The 27896-nt window shown below is 42.8% G+C and overlaps 1 protein-coding gene across 1 annotated transcript in view; it reads left to right on the top strand.

Moving 5' to 3' along the window:
• The window catches only part of PXDN (peroxidasin), a 202144-nt gene that overhangs the window by 67439 nt on the left and 106809 nt on the right, over window positions 1-27896 (top strand). Inside the window, exons 2-3 of the mRNA XM_068280372.1 lie at window positions 12899-12970; window positions 25387-25458. Coding sequence (XP_068136473.1) covers window positions 12899-12970; window positions 25387-25458 — 144 coding nt within the window. The remainder of the gene's footprint in view (window positions 1-12898; window positions 12971-25386; window positions 25459-27896) is intronic.

Consider the following 27896-nt stretch of genomic DNA (forward strand, 5'->3'; position numbering starts at 1 on the left):
GCTCGGGGTTACTGCTAAGGAGGTTAAAGGGATGAGTTGGCAACACTGCTGTGGGTGCACGGCCTTACGACCATTTCACAATGGGGTGAGCCTTGCTTCTTCGGAGGCCTTTGTGCACAAAGTGTGATAGTATGCTGAGGCTCTTATCCACATTACACTTGCTGTAACACGAGGCCCACATAGGAAGAGTAAAAGTCTTGTGAATGGTGTGTAATTAGCTGGAATAGGTTGAAGAGCTCATTCTCGCACAGTATCTGTTGTGTCAGCGTACAGGTGTGAATGAAGCAGAACAGCTGCTGGACTGTTGATCATCTGTCATGCACTGACAGTCTGAGTACAGCAGGTGTTCCTGTGGGTGCTTTTAGAAGTTTGAGTCTTAACTCTTCAAGATAAAATAAAATGACAATCAGAAAATTGAAGAAAAGATTTGTAAGACAGGAAGACATTGTACACGCATTCCAGGAATCGAAGTGGCTAATTTGGGCACCTCCATGCTCTTGATAATTTCAACGCCGCTCAGACCGCAATGTTGATTGTAGCTGTAGCAGCACCCAGAGTATAATTTGGGTTGCAGAGGCACATGCTACAAACAGAATTAAGTAGACAGGTGGAGGTAGGCAGCATAGACATCAGCAGCGGGACACTAGCGGTGGAGATTGTGGCGCAGATATTGGTGTTGGGGAAATGATAGGTTAGGTTTAGTACTAGGAGTAGGTAGAGCGAATGTTAGTGTGAGGATAAGATTTGGTAAAGTGATAATAGAATATTTGAAGGCTTACCAGCTGTTGCCAACCCAAGTTAGAAGGTTGCAACAATCGCACGAGCAGTAGTAACGTCCCATCGGACAAGAGTGTCAGCAGGTCATCCTCCTCATATCCCAAGGTGAAGTTGATAGGTCCATATGAAAGATGTTTGGCCAATACGGAAACACTCGACCAATACCAGGAACCAATCCAAGGAATAAAGCAAGCACACAAATGTCTCTAAGTGCAAAACAAGTAATAATCTCAAGTGATAAAATCTAATAAAATTAAAGGACCACCGTTGTGAAAATCTTAAAATTAGAAATGTATGTAAAACGCATACATATAAGTACGTTTCTTCCTGAGTAAGATGAGCCATAAATTAATTTTCTCCTAAATTGCTGTCACTTATAGTAAGTAGTAGAAATCTAACATTACTGACAGTTTTGGGCTAGTCCTTCTCTCTGTAGGGGAGTCTCAGGATAGCCTTTATTCTTTATAAGGACTCTCCCTGAAAATTAGTTATACAGAGGACGGTGCTGGCCAGCCTCCCTTCTCACTGCACACTTTTTTGGCAGTTGGACCGAGCAACTGCCATTCACTAAGTGCTTTTAAAAATTAAAGAAAACCCTGAGAACCCCACATGTGAAAATGGGCTAGTCCAAAATTGTCGGTTCTGTCAGATTTCTACGACTTACTATAAGTGACAGCAACATAGGAGAATAATAATTTATGGCTCATTTTACTCTGGAAGAAACATACATTTTTTTGTATATATTTATATATATTTTAACTTTTTATGATTTTCGCGACAGTGGTCCTTTAAAAGTTCTATAATGTAAAAACCTTGCATATGGGGACCTGTGACCAAGGCTATTGCAATGCAAGAATGCGCCTGATAAAAAAGGTCAGATCTGGTGCTTCTGGTCTTGCACCCGACCGGTTGCGCTGTATAGCATCCTCAGGGGTCTCGAAGATAATAGCAGCCAGCACCAATATAAATAGATTGTAATTTGCCCACAATTGGGTGGCACTTTAGGTAATAAGCCACACCCCTCATTACAGTATGATTTCTATTTGTGGAAAAGTATCATATGGTACAATAAACCAGAATGAGTGGTGGCTGATTCACCCCACTGATAGTTACAGTATATAGTTAATGTTTACACTAAGATTATACCCATAAATAGTACTCGCACGTCAACACATATCCTCTGCACATGGATGAGAAAGACCACTTCCAGGTTAACGGCGCATTCACGTGTAGAGTTTATGTGAAATGTGATGTATTCTACAAAAAAAACCCAAATCAGATTAAATCCACAGAGTAGTGCATGACGTGCCGTGCATAGCCTCAGTTGGTTACGTCATACTAACTATACCCAATCAAGACACTTGGGTTGGCAACATCTGGTAAGCCTTAAATTATTCTGATTGTTGGGAGCACTGGGTGCTCAAGACTAGAACTGCTGTTTTTTTTTTTCTAATTATTACTCTGACAGAGAGGACTTGTTTATTTTGGCTGCAATTCTTTTTTTCATTCTCTTTTTATTTATTTTTCGTTTTATATTTTGTTTTTACTTTGTGTACGGTAATTATTTTGTAAGAGTGCTGTTGGAGAGCTTTGTTTATTACAGTGATAATAGCATATTGGTAATTTTACTGAAATAATTTTAAAGAGTAACAAGCTTGTAAAAACAAGTGTGGAAGAGCGCTTGAAGCTAGCCTGAGACGAAGGGAATAAAAAAGTGTATACTTACCTGGGGCTTCCTCCAGCCCCATGAGCATCATTGCCTCCCTTGCCATCCTGTCGGGTGCTTCTGTTTCCTTGGTGTTGGCCCCGGTAATATGCCTTCAGTCACGTCAGTCGGGCTCTTCACTCAATGTCACTTCCACTTCCTGCCAACCGGACATTGGCATAGACATCAAGTTTTCTCCCATTGCTGATTTAGTTATAAAACCGTATGCAGCTAGCTTGACATTCGTGATGGTCATGTCTAGGAGAACTTGTGGAGAAGCATGGTCAGGTGATAGATATGTAAGTTTATGATTTGCTAGTTATGATCATGTGCTAAAGCAGGAAGTGATCACATCAAATCAGAGCTTTGCAACTCTATCAGCTGATCAAACAATTCACGTGCTTCTCCATGAGTTCTCCTAGACATGACCATCACTACTTGGCATTTGTCAGACTCCTCATAGTTCAACACTGATTATCTTCCTCTTAAAACCAGTCTATTTCTGGATTATCTTTTGTTTAGAGGGTTGCTGAGTCATACTGTACAGTTTAGGAAGTGGTGCTGACAGGGTTTATATGGCTTCAATTAAATGGCTTATTTAAAGTAAACCTTTCCCTTCACAGCCACAGAAATAGAAATGTCATATGTCTGAGCACTTATCAAGATCTATGCATTTGCAAAACCCTTTCCTCTCCTGAACCCAACCGGAGACATCATAGTAATTGGTGTCTTTTCACAGTAATGTTTGGGTTTGTGCTGTTTTAGGGGACACATCCTGTCATCCATCGCTAAATTCCACTATAAGCAGTTTTGTTTTTTGTTGTTGTTTGCATTTTCCCACAGAGCTATGCCTTAGCCTTAACAGGCCATCTTAATTAGAAGGCTTATGTGCACCTTTCTTTGAGTTTTCATCATTCTCAATATCTTTTCCAAATTGTTTTCCACATTGGTCGTGTTACATTATTATCCACCATCTTTATTACACATTTGTAGCAGTCTTTTGAGCTTCTGTTTCCTTTTAACAAGCAGTGGTTTCTACTTGTCTATGTTAAAGAATACCTGATATAAGAGGAATATAAACGTTACCATCTTTATACCCCTTTAAAAATTCCAGTTGCCCAGCTGTTGGACTGATTCCCTGCCTTTACTTTCTATGAATTTCAGATCAGCTGCCTTAACTCAAAGCACATATCCTATTATTTAGGCACCTAAAGCACAACTTTGCTGGTGCACAACTTTTTGGATAGAACTGCAAAATGTGCCACCTGTTTCCTGGGGGCAGACAACTCGTTCTGAATAGCTCATGATCCTAACCAACGCTTGATACTTTGGTTCAGATGCTATAAAGTTATGTTAGTCTCTGATCTACCCCGAGAAAAGTGTTTACACTACAAGACCTGGTAAGTGTCCAGATTTGGAGTTCTTCAGGTGCCTATACATCTACTAGTTTTTCAGCCCAATCAACCATCCAATTCGATAACTTTACTTAATCGGATGAAAATCTGTGCTGCAAAAAGCATGCCCGATCGATGTTTTGACCGATTTTAGTCCCAGAATCAGTCAAATGCATAAATTGGACATACTGGAAAGATCTTGGTCGAAAGTGCTCAATCATGTGTGCGGTGCTAACTGTGTTCAGTGTAGCAACGGACCCCTTGCCGCAGGGTGCTCAGGGCTGACAGCGGAGGAGGCCTGGAGTCATGGCAGAGGGACAGGTGGGATTTTACACTGCACGGCCTCCAGGGGGGCATTTAAATTGTGGGGGGGAGGGGGGTGGTTCATGGGCAAGCGGGCAACATCTCTATGTATGGGGAGAGATCTTGATCGCTCTGCCCATACATTGCTAGATGTATGGGCACCTTTACTGTAGAGTCCCAGGGGTGTCAAACTCAATCACGTAAGGGTCCAAAATCTATAACATAGTCTAAGTCACGGACCAATTTTTCTTAAATTAGAATTAACATTTATCGAGCAGTCTAAATCTAAGTGGTGTAACTAATGACCACTGGGGACCCGCTCTTTTTTCTATATAGTAGAGCAGTTTAATATTTACTGGCTCCAGCACTGGTTTAGGCTCCTCCTGATCTTGCTTCTGAGGCATGTCATGTGATTGGGAAAAGGAGGTATGGAAGCACAGAGCGTACTGCTGCCAGGAAGAACAGAAAGTCACAATGCATTGCTGGAGCAGCTAAATATTACACTGCTCTGCTGCACCACTCTGCTATGTGGGGAGATGGTGTTGGGGAGGTGAAGGTCAGTGTATGTTTTACACACATGGTGAGCTCCATACTAATTTTGTTGGGGGTCTTTTATAGGTTACTGGTGTCACCTGTGTGCTCCTTTGGTTGGGAAGTCAATGTATTGTTCTTTTACTGCTTACAATTATCCTCATTTGAAGCTCTTGAGGGCCACATAAAATGGCAAGGAGGGCTGCATTTGGCCTTGACACCTGTGCTGTAGACTGACAGACAAAAAGTAATTATCTTATTAAACCAACATCAGAAGTACAAGCAAAGGATTTGTGAAATTGTAGTGAAGGTGAAATGACCCCTCCTGCTTTCCCTCAGTCAGTATATATTGTACAGGGCTTAGATGGCTGGAACATGTTGACATCCTGAGATTTTTAATTATGTTTTATGGGTTAGGGAGTTTTGCTGGCTTTTAATAAAGCTGAGTTTATACTGTATGACATACCTATATGGCTCTCAACATCAGTCTTGTGGTATGGAGGGTGGCCTTGGGTGGAAATGTTATCCATATGGCTGGCTGATGAGCACCAACACTCTCCAGACTGTCGTAATAAGGGAACTGTATGCAGATAGTGGCCAAAAAATTTGCAAAAGTCATTTATACGCAGATGGTATCACTTGTAAGAACATTTGTAGCTGAACACATTAAGTTTTTTGATTAAAATGTTTGGAAAGTTAACACGGATATTAAAGTAAATCTGTCATAAGAGGAGTATGGAGTCCGTCACCACTGACCTCTCCCTCTGGAAATGTTCGGTCCATGGTTGCCATGGTAACTCTGGCTGGAGTACTTTGAGTCAATGCCCTGAAGCAAACATGCAGTTAAAGCTTGACTTTTCTGCCTCACGTGATCACATCCTTATTCTGGGTCATAAAATAACTTGACAAAACAGCTTTTTTAAGAGTGCGGCACAGTGGCTAGAATTACACACACTTTAATTTCAGATTCGTTCATTACAATAGTTTAGGAGTGCAGATGTCTCTTGACATCTGCAGCATCCACCTCCTGGAATCCACCAAACTAGATGCTACCGGGCCAACAAACTGTAGTTCCTGCTGCTGACTACAGTGGAGCACTGCCTGTTCTTCTCCTACCTCCTGTCTCTATGGGCTGCTTGGGAGGTAGCTAAACAGCTTATCTGTATACTGATCACAGGTAAACTTTCACCTGAAGAAATCCGAAAAGATAGTTTTGGGTAACCGTTATCCCAGGGTTGTTTATAGGTTTAGAGGTCTTATGCAGTGGTCTGCATCAGGGCTGTGGAGTCGGTGGTTTCATAAACTGAGGAGTCTGAGTCGGATGATTTTTGTACCAAATCCACAGCCTTGGTAAGTATTAGACTAAGGAGTTGGAGTCGAGGAGTCTGAGCCATTTTGGGTACCTGGAGTCGGTGTCATAAACTGAGGAGCTGGAGTAAGATGATGTTTGTACCGACTCCACATCCCTGGTCTGCATTCAGTTTGTTTCCTCAATGTATTGATGTTTTTTTTTTGGGGGGGGGGGGGGGGGGGGGCTTCTATTTCGTATTATGAAAACATATACTGGTAGTTACAGATGTGAGTGGCTTTATGTACGGCACATAAATCTGTTTGAATAGGCCTGTTGTAAATAAACACAGAAAATAAACATTGGTCAGCGATGATGGCATTTTTATGTGAAATGCATGATTTATACTCAATCTCCACTTTTGTTGAGAAATAAGCCACCCGTTTAGTCCAACCCTACAATCTACTAAGATTATTGCCAGACGTTACAAGGGTAAAGCGTTCTTGTAGCCCCCCCCCCCAAAAAAAAAAATACTTACCCCAGTAATGGGATAGTCTCTGGATGGTTCAGAGGCTTCCCAGATCTTCCTAAACCCCTCCTGTGCTGTGCTTGGACACTCTACAGCGTACATGTCAAACTCTAGCCCACAGGCCAAATGTGGCCACCAAAGCCATTACATTTGGCCTGCAAGTGGTTTCCACAGTCATACTCAATCATGTGTGCAGTGGTAACTGTGTTCAGTGTAGCAACGGACCCCTTGCCGCAGGGTGCTCAGGGCTGACAGCGGAGGAGGCCCACCCTAGACCACCAGAGAAGCTATATTTGAGGTGAAGCTGTAGATCATTAGAGAAGTCTTTTGGTGGAGGGAGGAGGAAAATGGCATACTCCAGGGAACTGTGTAGGGGGCGGAGGAGGGCCACTAGACACCAGGGAACTGTATAGTGGAGGAAGGACAATAGACTTTAAGGTTGGCCTGCGACTTGGTCCCAGTGTTCAATGTTGGCTCACTTTGTATTTGAATTTGACACCCCTGCTCTAAAGAATACTTGACATTAAAGTCGACTTACTTGCGGCTGCACTTCCCTCAAGCCCGGGGCACACTGCACAGACGCAAAGTGCAGCCTGCGCAGTAGCATGGAGTCACTCATGCATGGCTTTTTTTCCATGCATGAGCAGCTCTGTGATACTTGGTAGGCTTGGGCCGTACTTTACACTTGCTTATTGTGGCCGCATGCGTACACTGAGGGAAGTGTGGCTGTGAAGAGGGTCTTGGCCACTAGCAGAGGGGTCGTGGACATCTGGGAAGCCACTGTAATGTGCAGGGGCTTCTCTGTACTGATGTAATGTAATGACTACAGTTTTACTTTAACACTGATCGTGGAAGCACCCACCCTCTCCACAATATTCCTAAGGCTGGCCATATACCATATCATCTTTATTGTGCAAACTTTACCCCTTCCATGTGGTCTGCAAGCTTACCAAGCTCATTTTTTGAAAGTATTTTCAATCTGTTGGCCCCCACACTACATAGATGTCGTAGGATTGTTGCAATCAAGATTGTATGGTGTGTGTGTGTAACCACCCTTAACACAATTTGCCAACTTGTGAGTGATATCTAGTTGTAAACTTAAAACGGAAAGGAAGTTTTTATATTTAATTCCAAAAAAATGTAACAGTGATACATTTGTGGCAAATTTTACTGAGGTTGAACTTACACGTTAATAGGGCAGTACAAAGAACAATGGTGATGACTGTATTCAAATGCTTCCCGTTTTCTAGGGCACTCTCTTTGCTTTTTTTCTCTGCACAGAGTTCTCTCCCAGTCATCCCCCATTAGCAGCAATTAAAGGCCAGACATACACTTGCTGTTTTTCTTCCCCCTTTATCTCGACTTAAAGACTATTATAATAACAAAGATATAGAAATACTGATGCCATCATGTCTTAAAAGGACTCAGATGGACGTAAAATGACTTTCTTCCTACAAGATAACACAATTAGCATTCTTGGCCTGAAATTTCCCATCATTCTGCGTCCCATCAGTCTGTGTGTTCAGCCTGGAGGTAGAGTTTTTGTGAGAATTATAAACTAGAATCAAAGAGTTGCTGATGACTGGGAGTGAGTCACCCTGAGCGCACAAGAGTTACTCACAAGACGGCTGCTTTCCAGGTCTAGCGTAAAACTGATTCCAACCTCAGACGACTTGTGCCCGCTGGCAATGGGGGCTGCCAAGTGAGAGCTGGAGACTAACCCTGCGCCAGCACAAAGGCTGGATCTACCCAAACATTGGCTAGGCCCAGGAGCCTTGCAGAGCTTTACTGTACAGTTTAAACAAAGCTGGTATTTGCTTGTCTTTAGAAAATGAAGTCTTCAGTATAAAGAATTCAATAAAAAGGGTTCAATTTGTGCTTTGTGAATGTTTATTTAACCCAAATATGCCTCAGAGATTTTTTTTCCTGGGATAAAGTAAAAAAACCTGGCTCCACACCGCACAGGAGAAAGAAAACTGCAATGCTGGCATGTTTGTCACTCTATGAAGTCATTTTTTTTTCATGTGATTAGCAGATTAATGTATGGAAAGGGGTTATTTTCTGATAAACGTTAGGCCTGTTTAACTCAGGGAGCTGCACTGCATGCTTGTGGATGCAGAGTTTGCGACCGCACCAGGGCGTTTGGTCTGGAGGGGGCCATCCACTAGCGGCTCTCCCTTGACGACTGTATTAGCGCTTTAGGGTTTGTTCACACTATGTGCTGCACAGTCCGTTTTGTCTCGCTGCACATAGTATGCAATCCACATAGTAGTGTGAAAGTCCATAGACTTTCATGTTACTATTCACAATACAGATGTGCGTTCCTATGCGTTGCAATGTAATGCGTCTGGGAACATCTTATAGCATGATGCACACATTTTCCTGATGGGTTTTATCACATTGCGGCTGCTGATGTCTGTGCTTAAACGTACCAGGACGTGTATGTCGTGCGATTGGAGCGCATGCATAAAATGCGCTCGTGCATGCGTGCTTTCGTGTGAATGATCTTTTATTGGAGGGGAAAAGCTCTATAGAAATGTTATTGGCAAAGAGAACCTTTTCCAATGTAATATGAGATGCAGGGAAATGTAGTCTGGCATATACAGTGGGTCGCAAAAGTATTCGGCCCCCTTGAAGTTTTCTGAATGATCGCTTGAACAGTGCTCCTTGGGATGTTCAAGGCTTTGGAAATCTTTTTGTAGCCTAAAGCTGGCCACTAACGGTCCAATTTCTAGCGAAAAATCGTTCGAGCGATCAGAAATTCTGATCAGACTGGTTGTAAATAATCTCCATTGGTGGACACAATCGATTATGAACGAGTGAAAAAAATGTCGCCCGAATGAATTTTCGTCGAATAAAAATTTGGATTTTCTTGGTGGTCGTGATAGATAGGAAGCAATGATTGGTTAGTTGATGGTGTAGTGAACGATTTTTTATCCGATCAGAATTTCTGATCGTTTGAACAATTTTTCGCTAGAAATTGGACCGTTAGTGGCCAACTTTAAGCCTGCTTTAAATTTCTCAATAACTTGATCCCTGACCTATCTTGGACTTGTCTTGTGTGTTCTTTGGACTTCACGGTGTTGTTGCTCCCAATATTCTCTTAGACAACCTCTAAGGCCCTGACAGAGCAGCTGTATTTGTACTGACATTAGATTACACACGGGTGCACTCTATTTAGTCATTAGCACTCATCAGGCAATGTCTATAGGCAACTGACTGCACTCAGATCAAAGGGGGCCGAATAATTACTCACACCCCACTTTGCAGTTATTTATTTGTAATAAATGTTTGGAATGATGTATGAATTTCGATCCACTTCTCACATGTACACCACTTTGTATTGGTCTTTCACTTGGAATTCCAATAAGATTGATGCATGTTTGTGGCAGTAATGTGACAAAATGTGGAAAACTTCAAGGGGGCCGAATACTTTTGCAACCCACTGTATTATTCCTATTTTGGGTGTCACAGGGATATAGGGGCTGTATCCATAACACGGATTTTGCAAAGTGTACAGAGATTTCTAATAAGAAACCTTAGCATACCTGCATGTCTTGGGGCCTTAGTACTGAGTGCAATGTAATTTCAATAGAATAGTTTCCATTGAATGTGGTTTTGTAGTCCATTCTGATCCCCAAAAAAGCGGATAGCTTGTCAATTACAATAGATGCATGTGAAAATTTGCATTCAAATTTGCATAAAACAATGTGAACATTTTCATAAGGCGTGTGTCTGTGTGTATATGTACCATATATCACCACGGCGTATCTGAGGTGGTATACCATAGCTTTCAGAAGTTGTTCCCTTTATAGGGATCTGATCTCAGTGATGGCTGCAGATGCTAATTATTAAATGTAACATTTTGTCAAGTAATAAACTTAAGTCTACACATCTCTTTACATCACTGTTTGACTGGTTTACTTTCAAATAAGGGGTGTTTATAATTTTTTGGGCCACTCATTGTTTAAAAAAATGTGCTGATAATGAGCCCTGTAGAAAGAAAGCATATTTCTTAAAATGAATTTACTATTGGCTGTCCTGCCAGTGATGTCACTTCTGGCCCTCCATCATTTATAGTCTGGGTGGTTCTGGATGTAAGGCAATGTAGAAACTCTGCTGGCCCACAGCGAGATCGGCAGTTATAGCCTTGTGTAAGGATCCAGGGTAGGTATAGCTCAATGTGCTCAAGATAAACACAGCAGAGTTTCAAAGTTCATTAAAGGACCACTGTCTTTAAAATCTTAAAATTTAAAATATATGTAAACACATATAAATAAGAAGTACATTTCTTCCAGAGGAAAATGAGCCATAAATTACTTTTTCCTTTGTTGCTGTCACTTACAGTAAATAGTAGAAATCTGACATTACCGACAGGTTTTGGGCAAGTCCATCTCTCCATGGGGCATTCTCAGCATGGACTTTGTTCTTTATAAAGACACTCCCTAAAAAGGATTTGTATATAGATGCTGGTCAGCCTCCCTGCTCACCGTACACTTTTTTTTGGGGGCAGTTTGATGGAGCAACTGCCATTCACAAAGTGCTTTTGAAAATGAAGAAAACCCTGAGGACATGAGCTAGTCCAAAACCTGTCGTTTCTGTCAGATTTCTACAACCTACTGTAAGTGACAGCAACATAGGAGAAAAGTAATGTATGGCTCATTCTTTTTATTCTGGAAGAAACATACTTCTTATCTGTAAATGTTTACATATGTTTTACATTTTAAGATTTTTGCGACAGTGGTCCTTTAAGGAGCAGAGGTTCTTGCACTGTTGAGCGGTCTATTATTGATCATTCTTAAAGGGATACTGTAGGGGGGTCAGGGGAAAATGAGTTGAACTTACCCGGGGCTTCTAACGGTCCCCCACAGACATCCTGTGTTGGCGCAGCCACTCACCGATGCTCCGGCCCCGCCTCCGGTTCACTTCTGGAATTTCAGACTTTAAAGTCAGAAAACCACTGTGCCTGCGTTGCCGTGTCCTCGATCCCGCTGATGTCACCAAGAGCGCACAGCGCAGGCCCAGTATGGTCTGTGTCTGCGCAGTACACTCCTGGTGACATCAGCAGGAGTGAGGACATGGCAACGCAGGGGCAGTGGTTTTCTGACTTTAAAGTCTGAAATTCCAGAAGTGAACCGGAGGCGGGCCCGGAGCATTGGGGAGTGGCTGCGCCAACACAGGATGTCTGCGGGGGACCATTAGAAGCCCCGGGTAAGTTCAACTTATTTTCCCCGACCCCCCCCCTACAGTATCCTTTTAAGATGCAAGTGCATTAACAATCACATATACATTGCAATGCAGGTTGTACAAAATTGTGCTGAGTGATCCTGGGGAACAAAGATGTGTCACTTTTTGGCCTCAGAGGAAAACTCTGGTAAATATTGGAAATATATGCGATTGTTGGTTCATGCATTTGTACCTTAATGAATGAGTAATAATAAACTACTCAACAGTGTAATAGCTACTTTTGCTCCCTGGTTCTAGATTGCTATTGGAAACTGCACTTCCGTCACCAAAGCCACCAGTCAGAGCAGGCACTAGGTAGAGCAAGGTCCTGCGCTGTCAGCTTTATTCACAGAAATCTTACTTTTGGCCATATCCGACAGGATTATTTGAACTCTCTGACCAGAGGGTAACTGTTATGATCATTGCGCTGCTTCAGTAAGACTACATCGAGTGTTTGAAACGGAACTGTCTAGCTTTTTTCAGCTGTTGCTTCCCATTTTGGACTGAAAATATTTAACACTAATTACATCTGACTGCTGCGCCTTGCATTTGTCTTTGATGCCGTAACCTTTTCATATATTATTGATTATTGGTCATTTGTGGTGATTAAAGGTGTGTGTGTGTGTGTGTGTGTGTGTGTGTGTGTGTGTGTGTGTGTGTGTGTGTGTGTGTGTGTGTGTGTGTGTGTGTGTGTGTGTGTGTGTGTGTGTGTGTGTGTGTGTGTGTGTGTGTGTGTGTGTGTCGGTGTGTGTGTGTGTGTCGGTGTGTGTGTGTGTGTGTGTGTGTGTGTGTGTGTGTGTGTGTCGGTGTGTGTCGGTGTGTGTGTGTGTGTCGGTGTGTACTCAGTACTTTCTAAGAATTGATTCTTAAAGGTAACTAATACCAGTATTTTTATTTTTGTATTTTAAATGTCTATTTGAGATGATTACTGTAATTTTATGTGAACAGTGTGGGTCTGATTGATATATGGAAAATTGTAAAACTTTAAGTTGGTGAGAAAGCAACTCCAGAGAGAGAACTGTTGAGAAAAGTTTAATAAATCACCATATTTGTATTTGTGTCACTATCCCTCATACAGTCCGTCTGTTGTAAATATAGTGTCAGACCACAGGCACTGATTGCAACAATGTCCTTTGTCTTTGCAGGGATCTGCGGTTCAATCGAATCAAAGATATTCAGGCTGGTGCATTCAAACATTTAAAAAATCTCAACACTCTGTAAGTATATTGTAATTAATTCAAATGCATTTTAATAATTATTAAGCAAAGGTACCACTGCTGCTACAGAGCCAGGGGTCCCAGTCAGTGCACATTTTATCTTAGTCGAATTGTGGAATTCTTAATCATTTTGTTTGTACTCGGGGCTGGTGCAATTATTGCTCAGTGCCCCAAGCTCATTATAATAATACAATACAATAACATTTGTAAAGCGCTTTTCTCCCATAGGACTCAAAGCGCATAGCTGTGTCTCAGATTAATACAGGGTTTCAGGCTGGGTTGTGTTACAGAGGAGATAGTCAGATGTTCATGAATGCCAGACTGAAAAGGTAGGTTTTCAGTTTAGACTTAAATGCTTCCAGGGATGGGGCTGTCCTGATTGGGTGTGGCAGGGAGTTCCAAAGTGTAGGGGCAGCATGACAAAAGGCTCTGTCTCCAAAGGTTTTGAGGTGGACTCTGGGGGTGACCAAGGTGTTACGTCCTTTTGATCTAAGATTGTGGGGGGGGGTGATGTAGTTGCAACAAGTCCTTCAGGTATCCAGGGCCCAGATTGTGCAAGGATTTGAATGTCAGTAAGCCAATCTTAAACAGAATTCTCCATTTTATCGGTAGCCAGTGGAGTGAGCTCAGGGTTGGTGTTATGTGGCAATGGCGGGGTTGGCTCGTTAACAGCCTTGCGGCGGCATTCTGTACTAATTGCAGGCGGCGTAAGTCTTTCTTATGCAGGCCTGTGTAGAGGACGTTGCAGTAGTCTAACCTTGATGTGACGAAGGCATGAACTAGGGTTGGAAGATCCTCTGAAGGAATTAGGTGTTTAATCCTTGCAATATTCCTTAGGTGAAAGAAGGAATGTTTCACAACAGCTGAGATTTGATTCCTGAAGCTTAATTTCCCATCAATCAGTACTCCCAGGCTGCGCACACAGTCTGAGTTGTTCAGGTCTGAGCTCCCTATCCTTAGCGGTGTTGGTTGAGACTGGAGCTGCTTTGCTGTTGAGCCCTGGCCCTCGATAACAAGAACCTCAGTTTTGTCAGCATTAAGTTTTAGCCAATTATTATTCATCCACTCCTGAAGCTCAGCTAAGCATGCGTTTATTTGTGGAGTAGGGTCTGTGACATCAGGTTTGAATGACAAATATAGCTGGGTGTCATCAGCATAGCAATGATATGTCAGGCCATGTTTTTGTATGATTTCTCCAAGTGGCAGCATGTATATGGTGAACAGTAAAGGGGATAATATTGCGCCCTGAGGTACACCGTATTTTAGTGGTACAGGGTTGGAGAGGAAGGGCCCTAAGGCTACCCTTTGTGTTCTGCCAGCCAGGAAGGAGTTGAACCACCGGAGAACAATGCCATCTATGCCACAGTACTCTTGTAGCCTGTTGAGTAAGATTTCATGATCGACTGTGTCAAAAGCCGCTGAGAGGTCGAGCAAAATCAGGATGGAACATTGACCCTTGTCTCTTGCAATGAGCAGATCATTGCAAATCTGGGTGAGGGCTGTTTCACAACTGTGATATTTCCTGAAACCAGATTGAAGAGGGTCAAGGATGTTGTTTCTGGAGAGCCTGGCTTCAAGTTGGAGGTAGACAGCCTTTTCAATAACTTTTCCCAGAAAGGGGAGGTTTGAGACAGGTCTGTAGCTGTTTAGAGCATCTGGGTCTAAGGATGGTTTCTTGAGTAGAGGCCTGACGATTGCTTCTTTCAGAGTAGAGGGAAACCACCCTTCTTGTAAGGAGCCGTTGACTATTTTGTGGAATGCCGGTGTAAATAGTTCAGGGCATTTCAACATGAACTTAGTGGGGCCAGGGTCCAGATCGCAGGTAGTCTGGCGAAGGTTTATTCATTAGGGACCCCACAAATCTGAGACTGTAGAGGTCACATGTTTACTGTGAGAACAGTATAAAAATGTACAGGACTCCACATTCATGTTTCCCCATGATTTTCCCTGAATACATTCAACAGAAAAATGGATCAAAAAATGCAGCATGCAGTAAAGATTAAAAATCTGACTCGGATGTAAAAACCAATTAAAAAGCGGAATCGGAATCACGTGCAGGGGGCCTTAAAGTGTACTTGGAAGGAAAAGTGCCCCATGTAGATACTTCCCCAGTCTCCCTGCCTCCACCAGTCCAGTGCTGGGTAATTCCCCCCCCCCTCCCCCACACACACAAACCTCTTCTACATCCATCTCTGTATGAGCTTGATTCAGTAAACGGTGCTAACCTACTTAGCACGCCTAAAGACTTTAGGCGTGTTAACCAGGGTGCTAAGTAGGTTAGCACCGTTTCTAAAATCAGATTGCGTGCAAAGTCCCGCGCACAAATCTTTGCATGCGTTAAGTCCAGTGCGCGCGAAACGTCGCATAGATGTGAATAGGCACTTCGCGTGCACCGCACTGCGCGCGCAAAGTTTTGCGCACGTGTCTTTGCGCGCGATCTGAGTTTAACAAGCCCAAACTGAGTTTCGGCGTGATAATGGCCTTTTCAGAAGCGTGCTAACAGTTAGCACTGCTTACTGAATCAAGCCCAAAGACACTTAAAGGGATACTGTAGGGGGGGTCGGGGGAAAATGAGCTGAACTTACCCGGGGCATCTAATGGTCCCCCGCAGACATCCTGTGTTGGCGCAGCCACTCACCGATGCTCCGGCCCCGCCTCCAGTTCACTTCTGGAATTTCTGACTTTAAAGTCAGAAAACCACTGCGCCTGCACGCCCGTGTCCTCGCTCCCGCTGATGTCACCAGGAGTGTACTGCACAGACCATACTGGGCCTGCGCTGTGCGCTCTTGATGACATCAGCGGGATCGAGGACACGGCAACGCAGGCGCAGTGGTTTTCAGACTTTAAAGTCTGAAATTCCAGAAGTGAACCGGAGGCGGGCCGGAGCATCGGTGAATGGCTGCGCCAACACAGGATGTCTGCGGGGGACCGTTAGAAGCCCCGGGTAAGTTCAACTCATTTTCCCCTGACCCCCCCTACAGTATCCCTTTAATCCACACCCCTGCTATGCCCCTAACCTCGGCACACCCCTAGTCACGCACACCATAAACATTTAATAAATGTCATTTTATAATTGAAACCACACTGGTCCTTTGTATCCTGGTTCATTTTCCTGTATATTATCATCTGAAAATAAGAAATATATCAATTTAGAGGATGGGACTAAAGACTGGAGTGAATTAAACACATTTTTCAGTAGAAAAATACATATATTTACATAGATCTGTACATAAGTCCTGAAAGTGGGACAAATGAGGGAGAAAAATGGACAGAGGGACTGAGGGACAGTTGAGAGCTATGCAGGATGCCTCCGCACTAGCACAGAGTTGTTCAAGCTCTACTTTTTCTGCTGAGCCCAAGCGTCTCTGTGCTACTGCATAGGTGCGAGGCATAGTAGTGCAGTGGGGCTGCACTCCTTCACGGACGGGAATGTGGCCCAAATGTCCAGAGGGTTCCAGCGCTGGATCCTGGGGCTTCCCTCTACACGAGATAAGTATGTGGCTTTCTCTCCTTTTTTTTTTTTTAAGATCACAGGTTTGCTTTAAGCAGTACAGTACAACTGAGGGAGGTCATTTGGGCACCACCATAGACCACAATGTTAACTGCAGCTTATAGAAGCACCCAGTGTATAGTTTAGGTGCCCGACTTGTAGTAGATAGGCGGTAATGTGCAGGAGGGGATGGGTAATGTTAAAACATACATGTCAAACTCCGGCCGTGGGCCACATCTGTCCCTTGGAGCCATTAGATTTGGCCCCAGGTGGTTTCCCCATTTTGCATTATGTTTGGCCCACTTAGGACAACCAGAGAAGCTATATTGGAGGGTAAACCCTAGATCACCAGGGAAGCCATATGAGGAGAGGAACAGCACTAGATACCATGAACTGTAGGGGAAGCAAGGGGCCACTAAACACCAGAAAACGATATAGGGGAAGGAGGACCACTAAACATCAGGGAACTGTCTGTATAGAGGATGGAGGAGGGCTATTAGACACCAGGGAACTTTATAAGGGAATGAGTTGGCCACTAGACATTAAGGTTGGCCCTCAACTTGTTCACAGAGCTCAATTTGTGCCCACTTTGCATTGAGTTTGAGACCCCTGTGTGACAATCCAGCCCCGCGATCCCGTCGAGGTCTGCTCCCGTTAGCGTCCCGAAGTACGGGCGCAGACGGACAACGAGACCGGTTGCTGGATCGTCAGAGGAAAGAAAAAAGGCGACAGAGCGTGCCAATCCCGTCTTAATCTGCTCCCGTTAGCATACGCAGGAAGTACGGTGAACAGACTGACAAAGATTGGTCGCGCAGCTGCCGACAATATGTAATGGGACAAACCTCCACCGATCCCGTATTACTAGGCCACTGTTGCCATGCAGGTCTCATGCACTAGAGACTGCTGGAGGCAAATTCATTGTGTACATAGTAGACGGTTAAGATTGGTTGGAGGTGCCCATACATGTACAATTCTGATTGTATATACAATCAGTAAACTAAAAATATCGATTTCGCGCTGAAAATCGGGTAAATACACTGCCACCACTGCCTGATTGGATGAATGGAGCAGACAGTCTCCAACTAGGGCGAAGAGACCCTAACGCTATCATAATACGGTAGCCAGCCCAATCACGTTCAGCACGCTCCAGTCACCGTTCAGGGAATAGTCACTTCCGACGGCTTTAAGACTGTGAGCAATGTGACGTTAAAGAAAGGTTACTGGGTCCCTATATGATGCAATCTCGAATTGTATTTACAATCGAGAAACGAAAGTTATCGATTTCGCACAGGAAATCTGGTACTAGCTAATCCTAGAAGGAAGAAACGGTTATTTACAACCTAGCTAGCAAATCAACAATTTATAAGCAAATCATAAAACAATGCGGTAGTATGACTGACTCTTCAGAGGGCAGATTCGTTATAGCAGCAATCAGATGACCAGAAAAGGCACAAGACTGAACGATAAAATCGTTAGTTTATTTCTAAACTACATACACACAGCTTATTTTAGAACAGATTGATTTGACAGAGGGAAGAGAGGAAAAGAAACAATGTCCGATTATATACAGTTCAAATACCGTTATTGGTAGTCCATGCGGCAATCGCAAATCTTTGGCGAAAGTCCCAAAATGGCGGTTGCCATGCGGCCAACAGGCCTTTGTTAGAAATAGTTCCAAGATGGAGGTTTTGGCCCGTGTCCTTGCGGGCTGCCAGGATGTTACTAGGCATCAGATTGAAGGTAAAGGACCCAGAGCTTTCTGGGCTCTCTGTGGTTATAGCCCCCACTCCAGCAAGGAGGGGTTAGGGGGCGTGGATCACACACCTCTTTGCAGCAGGAGGTCTCTGCCCCTCTCATAGAAACAATAATTTACCTGAATCATGATAGGTGTGCTCATCTGCAAACCGTACAAGTTATGTTAAATCTAATAACATTTTTAGGTTTGTCAGAATTTTTCAAGAACGTTGATACCAAACTTGGGGGGTTTAGAGTGAATGGTGACCCCAAAATGCATATCTCTGCTTTGGCAGGGCTTACCTTTAATTCGGGAACATCCAATCGTGTGGTTTGTTCCGAATTTCATAATAAGCGGGTTCTAAAGGCCGTTGCCTATTTGGAAAGTCATCTTTATGACAAAAGATGGATTTCATATTTGTGAGATAAAAAAAAAAAGGTTTTCCTAAGGTCAGAAGTCTTTTGAAGCTCAGGAAACAGCCTAGGTGTCAGATCTCCTGCTGAGACTGGTGCCGATCAGACTGGAGAAAGCTGCAATTTATGAGCTTCTGTCACTGATATCTACCCTTCATCTGATGGATGAGCTTATAAACTCTCTAGGGGGCCACATAAGGCCAGGAAACACCCTGTCCCATGTAGGTGAGGATTTGTAATTAGAAGCTACCAAAGAGCCAGGGTTTGTTAGCAGCCAGAGAATAAGAGAAAAAACAGGGGATTTTAAACCAACAACTGTCAGTTTGATTGGTTTGCGAAGAACTGGCGTTCGTAACCCCATGACGCATTCGATATGTCATATCGATGGCGTCACACCCTGTATTAAAGGTAGGGGGTAGTTAGTGTTAGGAGAAGGTAGGGTGAATTAGTGCAAGGGGTAGGTTAGGTAAAGTGAGAGTAGAATATCATCATTCTTTTAGTGGCTTCACCTGGCGGTCTTTTCCCATGTAGGACATAGTAGATCTCATTAGTAGATTAGTTAGGAGATCAGATTTGTATACTGATCTGACCAAAATCAAATCACAAATTTGCACTGCAGTGTGTTAATTTTCAAAACCAGACAGTTCTTATAAATCATTTGAATAATAATAATAATAATCTGAACATTTTGTATAGCGCTTTTCTCCTGTCGGACTCAAAGCGCTCAAAAGCTGCAGCCACTGGGACGCGCTCAAGAGGCCACCTTGCAGTGTTAGAGAGTCTTGCCTTGAACTCCTTACTGAATAGATACTTGACCTAGCCAGGATTTGAACCCTGGTCTCCCATGTCAAAGGCAGACCCCTAACCAGTACACTATCCAGACACTACCTTTTGAAAGCAACCTGTGTAGGGCTACTTGAGAGGAATTTCTCAATCTGGTCCATTGGAACATGAAACGTAATAAGAGACTTTACAAGCCTAATTCTCTTCTGTACAGCTTTGCAGCAATATAGTAGACCAGGATTCCTATCTTTTTGTTTTGTTTACTGCAGCAAGTGAAAGGAGAAGTAAACGATCGCTCCTAATTTAACTTTGGAAGCTGTAATGGCTCTTGTGACTCTGGCTTGCTGATTTTTATGCAGCCGTATGGCTAAAATGCAACATGGGACATCTGGTGATGGCCGCTTAGTTCGCGCTGTTGTACCACAACCTTGATGCAAGACGCATAAGGAAAGTGCAAAGGAGTGAAAATAGGCCACACATCTGTACACTAATTAAGTCTACTGCACATCAGAGATTTCTTTAGGAGAAAGACAGAAATTAAGCCGTTGACATAATGTTTGGTATAGGTATTCCAAATATGTTCTTGCTGTTGAATGTGTGAGAAAGCACAATATGATCCTTTGTAGAAGTGAATTACATATATAAAATTTAACTTTTAATAAATCCTCTAAGAAAAATACTTTGTTTGCATGATAGACATTTCGAGGTAGGGTAAATTATTCAGAATTCATGAGTCTGTCATCCAGACAGATCTATAAGAATTACCCACTGACACTTGTCTGATTGGCTTGTATTCTCTAAATCAAGTCCCCCCCACCAAAACCAACATGTTTCAACTCCTTAAATTGGAGCCGTCGTCAGGGAAAGTGCCAAGTGCTAGGGTGCTAAGTGCTACAGAGATATTAAATTGCAATCACATCACATCAACAAAATAAGTGAGAGCTTTGCTCTCTAGTTCAGTCTTGCTGACTGAGCTAGAGCGCTCAGCTCTAACTTTTTTTTGTTTTTCATACATGATGTGATTGCAATGTAATATCTCTGTAGCACTTAAAACCCTATCACTTAGCACTTTCCCTGACGACGGGCCCCAATTTAAGGAGTTGAAACATGTTGGTTTTGGTGTGGGGGGTATCTTTTTGATTTAGACAATACAAGCGAATTAGTCGAGTGTCAGTGGGTAATTCTTATAGATCTGTCTGGATGACAGACTCGTATGAATTCTGAATAATTTACCCTACCTCGAAAATGTCTATCATGCAAACAAAGTAATTTTCTTAAGAGGATTTATTAAAAGTTTAGTTTGATATATGCAATTCACTTCTACAAAGGATCATCTTGTGTTTTGTGAAAATAAATCAGATTTTGTGAATGGGAATGTGTGAGAAGTCACATTTTTACTCTTTAGATATCTGAAGAGAGTAATATAAGGGCCTCCATGCGTCTGGTACTTTGAGCGCTGCATAGATCACAATTTTAACTGTTGTAAACTGTACATCACTTCTGATTTGCTTTTTTTTACCTGTGTGAATAAAGTTCATTATACTTACCAGGTGTCCTGGTGCTTCTCTAGCTCCAATAAGAGAAGCGCCTGTGACAACTTCTGCTGGGGTGCGGGGCTACGGACAGAAGCGGGACTTCAGGACAAATAAAGTTTGTTAAACTTTATTTTTTAAAAATTACAATCTGCCCGCAAATCGCCACAAAATTGCTTTTGAAAAGCGATTTCAAAAGTGATTTTGCAGTGCTCGTATACTTTGTATTGGAGCGCAATGCCTCCCAGACCTTAAAGGACATCCATCAACTAAAACAACTTTTTTTGTTTTTTAAATGCTGTATGTTAGGCAGTGCAGTTTCCAGGCTAAATTGCACCCCGGGCGAGGGTTTGGGGAGAAAATTGCAGAGTATTGCAGCGGGAAGCCTCGTATTAGCAACTCACCTCCCTTCCCGCTCCAATCGCCCCTCACTTGCTGCTGGTCTCCTCCGTCTGCATAGCTGCTTATACGCTCCCTACTTCCTGATTAGCAGGAAGTAGAGAGTGTATAAGCGGCTATGCAGACGGAGGAGACCAGCGGCAAGTGAGCATGCTTGGAGCAGGAAGGGAGGCGAGTTGCTAATACGAGGCTTCCCACTGCACTTACTCTGCAAATGGGGGAGAGCAGGGAGGGGGGCCCCGGGAAGAGGGAGAGGTCAGGCTCCCCTCCCCGCGGCTGAGTACCGATAAAGCCGCAACGCCCCCCTCCCTCACAGCACTCAGGATGGTGCCTCACCCCTAGAAATGGGGCTGATGTTAGGGCACACATTACCACAAGTACTAGGACCAATTTCTTTAGTGTGTAGTCCAGTAATCGCCTAAATAGATTAAGGTTACATAGCACTCCTCCACTTCAACATACAGTTCACTGCAAATAAAATTTCCTAGACATAGTGCATTACTTCTATAGTATCCAATTAACGGCATGCTACCAGTGAATAAGTGACAACCCCAAGTGCTCCACACCGTGCTTCGTCACTCTGTCCCCTTTAAAAAAACAGCTCACCAGATTTCATCTACCTCACAGAACAAGTGGGTCTAGTGTTTTGTTCAGAAATCAGAGCCAAACTTCAGTGTAGCAACCAATTTTTAATCCACATTCATATAAAAAACATAAACAATAAAACCATCATCGCATAAAACTGTTAGATAGGAATAGCAGCCCGCGCTATGCAGTGCACTCGTGTAGAATTATAAACATATCATCCCAGCGATGTCCGTACTCTAAAGGTGGCTCCAGCATCTCTTCCCCACCTCTGTCACGTGGGTCTCAGGTCACCAGCCAGTGTTCTCCTAGTGACGTCAGACGCTCCTTGCTCCACCCTACGTGTTTCGTCCGTGCAGACTCATCAGCTCCTGACTGCTAGTCATATGACAGTAATACAGTATTACAGCACATCTAGCTACCTGTTACCTACTCTGATCAGCTTTCCTCCTCAGACTCTCCTCTATGCTGTGAGGAGAACACAGTGAAGTATTTGTGATCTGTGTGAGGGCTGGTTCACATAAACGCTTGACGGGCATTTACCGCTAGTGTTCGGTACTTGTTGTTAAACGATCCCATTCATGTGAATGGAAGCATTTGAACTGGGCTTTTACCAGCGTTTGTGTGAACGTGGCATACCGATCCTGGATTTCCCTGTCGTTTGTAGCGACCCTGGACAGGGTTGCTTAACCGACGCATCTGTGTGGGCGGAAAGCGCTGATAGCGAGGGGAAGCCACTGAAAGCCCAAACACGCCGCCACCAAACGTGTGAACCAGCCCTTAGGAGTGAAGGGTGATTTTAAAGCAGAGAGAAACTGTGGGAATAAATGAAGTGTACTAGTGGTATTGTGAACCCTAATACAGAATATTTTAAAAAACCCAAAAACTTTAAGGATAGTTGTCCTGTAAAGATGGTAGCATGTGTATCCCATTGTTTTTCTTTTCCAGATAAATGTTTAGAACAGAGTGTTTTTTTTTTTCCCCTGTTCTGCAGGAATGCAAGTACTGCGGAGAGAAAATATGTACCACCTAGAGGTGTTTGCAGTAGTGTGTCTGAAAAAATATGAGTTGATAAACTCATGTCATGAATTGTCTAACATTAAATCCCCGTTGGGTGAAACATGAGACACGGCACGTTCCTTTTTTGTATTTTCCCATCGTGTGAAATGTGAAGATGACGTGTGATAAAGCCATAACCGTTCATGAAAATCTCTTGACTTCTCTCACTGTGTTCTGCCTACTAAGTGCATAGAAGAAATCAAATTTCCGGGCACCAATGGTTTGCAGTCACCCTTTATTCAGTTCCCGACACCTTTCCAAACGTAAATCAATCTTAGGCCTTACAGCCGTTTCGCAGGATGACCCGCTTCTTCAGAGGCAAGTAATTATCTTGCCTCTGAAGAAGCGGGTCATCCTGCGAAACGGCTGTAAGGCCTAAGATTGATTTACGTTTGGAAAGGTGTCGGGAACTGAATAAAGGGTGACTGCAAACCATTGGTGCCCGGAAATTTGATTTCTTCTATGCACATTGATTTACTTCAGCCGGCGGCACATTGGTGCTGCACCCAAGGTTCCCGACCTGCCGGTCTAAGCAACTGGTGCTGGGTGTTCAACTTCTATTTGGATACACAGTTCTGCCTACTAAGCATATTTCCCAACTCCTCCTAACATCAAAGCTCCCTTCTGTGAGAAGGATGGGTGTTGCAGTAAAGCATTCCTGCCCTCGTTCTCAAGGAAAAATGAATCCCACTCATAACTAAAATATGTAAACACTTCTTATCACAGTTGGCCAAATCTGCTTTATTTCTGGACTTCTTTCCTGGAATGTGGATTGTCCTCATTATAGGAGTGTATCATGCTGGATGGAACTATTTATGGAACTTTTATATGGGATTTCTGTAAGATGCAGTTTTTCAGAAGTGAAAACTGTGCATAAGTAAGGGCCTTCATTATTATAGTTATTATTTATTGTATTTATAAAGCAACATGGTATGCAGCTCTTGTACAATAGATAAATGGGTTAACCTACAAGGTGGGACATACAAGGCACTCACGAGAAAACGCAGATCATGCAAATGTTTTTGATAACAGTAGTTCTGTGTCTTTGTTGTAAAATAGTCTGTTCTAGTCCGCAAGAAGGGTGTCAGACAGATTGCATAATCAAGCTGGAAACGCTAGGGGCGAGGTCCCTGCCAAAGGCTTGCAATCTAAAGGGTGGGGGTAAGTATAATAGGTGTGTCTGTTGAGAGGGTGCCCAGCAAAACGTATTTTGGTACTGATGTGGGGTGTTTGACGATCATGAAAGGTGAGCCTTGAGGGCTCGTTGGAGGGTATTGAAGGTGGAAGTGAATCTGATGACTGGTGGGAGCGAGTTCCAGAGAGTGGGGGCAACCCTAGTGAAGTCCTGCAATTGGTGCACTTCCCAGTAAAACATCACTTTTATTCTAATCCATTAAAAGGCATAACAATTCCATGTATATAAAGGATGGAGAGAGGTATAGGCAGTTAGGAGCAGGTCTACAGCCATTTCGTGCAGTCAAGTGCGGTGGCGCATCATCAGGACAAATTAGCCCCATACAATTACACCCCTTAAATAGGTAACCACCTGACTGAGAAGCAATCACCATCGCTGCATGTAATGTCCGTCCAACTGCATCCGCATTGGGAAGTGACTGGAGCGCACGCTAGATGGGCAATAAACTTTTGATGCTGGCACTAGGAGGAAGCAGCGAGGGTGAGAGGAGATTAAGGGGGACAGCCTTATATCCCATCGCTGTACAGTGTTATTAGACGGTGGCTTCGCTGTCTTACAGTCTCCTATCGGCGATCGCCGCTGGGAGGCTTATGACGGAGCGGAGCATTCCCCTACAATCTCCGCCCCTAGCACTTCACGCCAATTGGCGTGAAGTGGTCCTGGGGCTGCTGCTCCGCTCACGCCAATAGGTGTGGAGCGGTCGTTACGCATTTAAAGTATACCCGAGGTGATTTGACATGAGATAAACATGTGCATGTACAGTACAAAACATATTCTGAACCAGGCTGTTTTACTTGTCTTATTTTCTTGCCTGTAAGAGTTAATTTCTAGGCATGGAAGTGACAGCTTCTGTCTTGTCGGTAACTTGTCGGGAATATATAATAAATACCACTGATAAGCAAATTACAGCCATAAAAGTTTTCCTGGCAGAATACAGCTTCTGAGCTCATAGATAGAAAAGGGTCCGTAGTTCATGTATTTTAACTCTGGGACACTGAATAGGCTGCCAGTGATTAGAGACAGTAAAACATTCAACCTACTTTGTAAATGTTTAAGTATAAAAGAAAACATGATATACTAAAAAACAAAAAGTAATTTTTAGGAGTAGGAGAATAAATAAAATCGTTAATCTCATCAGTTTATTTCCACCTTAGGTTCGCTGCAAGTACCAGTAGTACATTGATATGACGTCTGTGTATTCTATTAACTCTGTTTTTCTTTCCAGGCTTCTAAACAACAACCAAATCAAAAGGATACCCAGTGGTGCATTTCAAGATTTAGAAAACCTAAAGTACCTGTAAGTCACCCTTATTTATTTATTTATTTTGTTTGTTGCTGATATTGGCCTCAATTCACTAAGATCATGCTGGAGATAAGGCAAGAGAAAACTTACCTCCACACAGTAAGAGAGTTATCTTATCTATTCATTCCTTTAGTTACCTCCTCTGTAGTTATTTTCACACACAGTTAATAAACATCCTGTCTTTAACTCTGGAGTTATTTTAAGGATTGAAGAGTTAACTTAAAGACAGAAGTTAACTTTAGGTTTGCCTGAGGTAAAATGTTTCCTGAATACGACATGCTTCATTGCCATGGTGATAACTCTAGAAACGTTATTAAAGACAGGAGATAAGCTTAGTGAATTGAGGCCATAGTCTGTTTTTATATACTGAGGCTTAACGAAAATATCAGACTGCAAGGATGTCCTGGACTCTAGCACCAGCTCACCTATGACCGATTGTCACAAAGAGATTTTGATCTACAGACATATGCGCTGCATTGTTATTCCCTTTTAAAAATAAAATTTGCCCAGTTTTGCATTTTCTTTCACCTTCTGAAGTGAGAATTTCAAGCTTGGAACAAGTTTGCATTGCTATCTGGATCCCTGAAGTGCCTATTTCAGTGGCTCAGGAGGAGTCCGAGTCTGATGAGCAGCACGACCACCAGGAAACTGCACTAAAAATACCTGGATGAATCTGAGGCAGCTATGTGGGCACACATTATTTGTGGGGAGTGGAGTACATATGGGGCGGAATAGTGTACTGGTTAAAGAGGAACTTTAACCCAGGATTGTACTTCATTCCAATCATAAGCTGATACTACCTTTCCCATGAAAATATTCTTAACCTTTTCTCGAATAGATCATCATGGGGGGGGGGGGGGGGGGGTCTCTGTGGCTGATATTGTGGTGAAACCCCTCCCACAGTGGGATGTCATGTTCTTAAAGAGACACTTAAGCGAAAAAAAAATTATGATATTATGATTTGTATGTGTTGTACAGCTAAGAAATAAAACAATAAAACATTAAGATCAGATACATCAGTCTAATTGTTTCCAGTACAGGAAGAGTTAAGAAACTCCAGTTGTTCTCTCTATACAAAAAAGCCATTATCTCTACGACTTTCAAAGTCGTGGAGAGGGCTGTTTTCTGACTTTTATTATCTCAACTGTTAGTTATTTATTTACTTTTTCTATGCCAGAGGAGAGGTCATTAGTTCACAGACTGCTCTGAAATAATCATTTTGAATGCTGAGTGTTGTGTAATCTGCACATATTAGAGAATGATGCAATGTTAGAAAAAACACTATATACCTGAAAATAAAAATATAAGCATATTTTCTTTGCTGCTAATCTTCTAGTAATTATTCATAGTACACAACCAATTCATTATATCATATATTTTTTTTTCGCTTCAGTGTCTCTTTAACAGCTGTCTGTTTGTGAACCTTGTTGCATTGTGGGAAATGACAGCTGTTTCCAACTTAAAATATTTGTTTTTCCACTGAAAGTGGAGAATCATTTTAACAATTGATTAGAGGCGCCTATGCTATCAAGGCATTTTGTATTGACCTGAGGAAGCAGGCCATGACGTAAGTCAGATTGCTTTTTGAATAAAAACTTTTTTTTAAATTGAACTGGTGTCTATATCTTCTTTAGAGGTAAGCAATTACCTCTCTTTTTATTATATAATTTTTTATTTAAAAATACTAGACTAGAACACACATTGATTGAGCGCTATCCCACCCATTATAATTTTAACAATGCCTTGTGGATGGCTTCATTTTACCTGCTCCTGGTAGTGGATTGGTTCGGCTCTCATGGAGTGGTGCACGCTGTCCCCAAACTGCTAGCAAGTCATATGGATCTGCTTATTGAATAACAAAAGATTCTTCACGACCAGCAAATATCTTTCAGTTGAATGTAATCAGTAGTGCTATTGTTCTCTTCTGGAGGAGAATTATTTGGAATGAGATCTTTGGAGTAAATGGTTAACAGTTTAGATATCTTTTGTCTCTGTCTGTGGCTGGCCTTGGTGTGCACAGGGCAATGCATAACTTGTCTAATTAAATGTCAGATCCCTGTGAGACCCATTGTGAAGAACATTGTTTTAGGGTTTACAAAAAAAGCTTTGAAAGTTTTATTAGAATTGCAACCCTGCCCACAGGATATTGCACATTCCCAAGACTCTAGGTCACGTACGGGGTCAAGGGCATTGGCTGATAGACCCCCTGCTGGTCAACAGCTCGTTCCAATTAGCAGCTTGGAAGAAATACCCAATTTGTATCCATGGTTTTGCTCTTGTATAGGTGTGTTTTGTGGTTTAGATCTATATTTAGATGTAGTTATGCTGTACACAGCTTGGAGGCTTTCTTCCTTTCTGCAATGGGTTCTACAAAGCAGAAAAAAAAACCACTCACGCCTTCATTCACACCTCCACAGGACAGTGGATTGTAT

Source organism: Hyperolius riggenbachi, chromosome 4, assembly GCF_040937935.1.
Source record: "Hyperolius riggenbachi isolate aHypRig1 chromosome 4, aHypRig1.pri, whole genome shotgun sequence".
NCBI classification, from domain to species: domain Eukaryota; kingdom Metazoa; phylum Chordata; class Amphibia; order Anura; family Hyperoliidae; genus Hyperolius; species Hyperolius riggenbachi.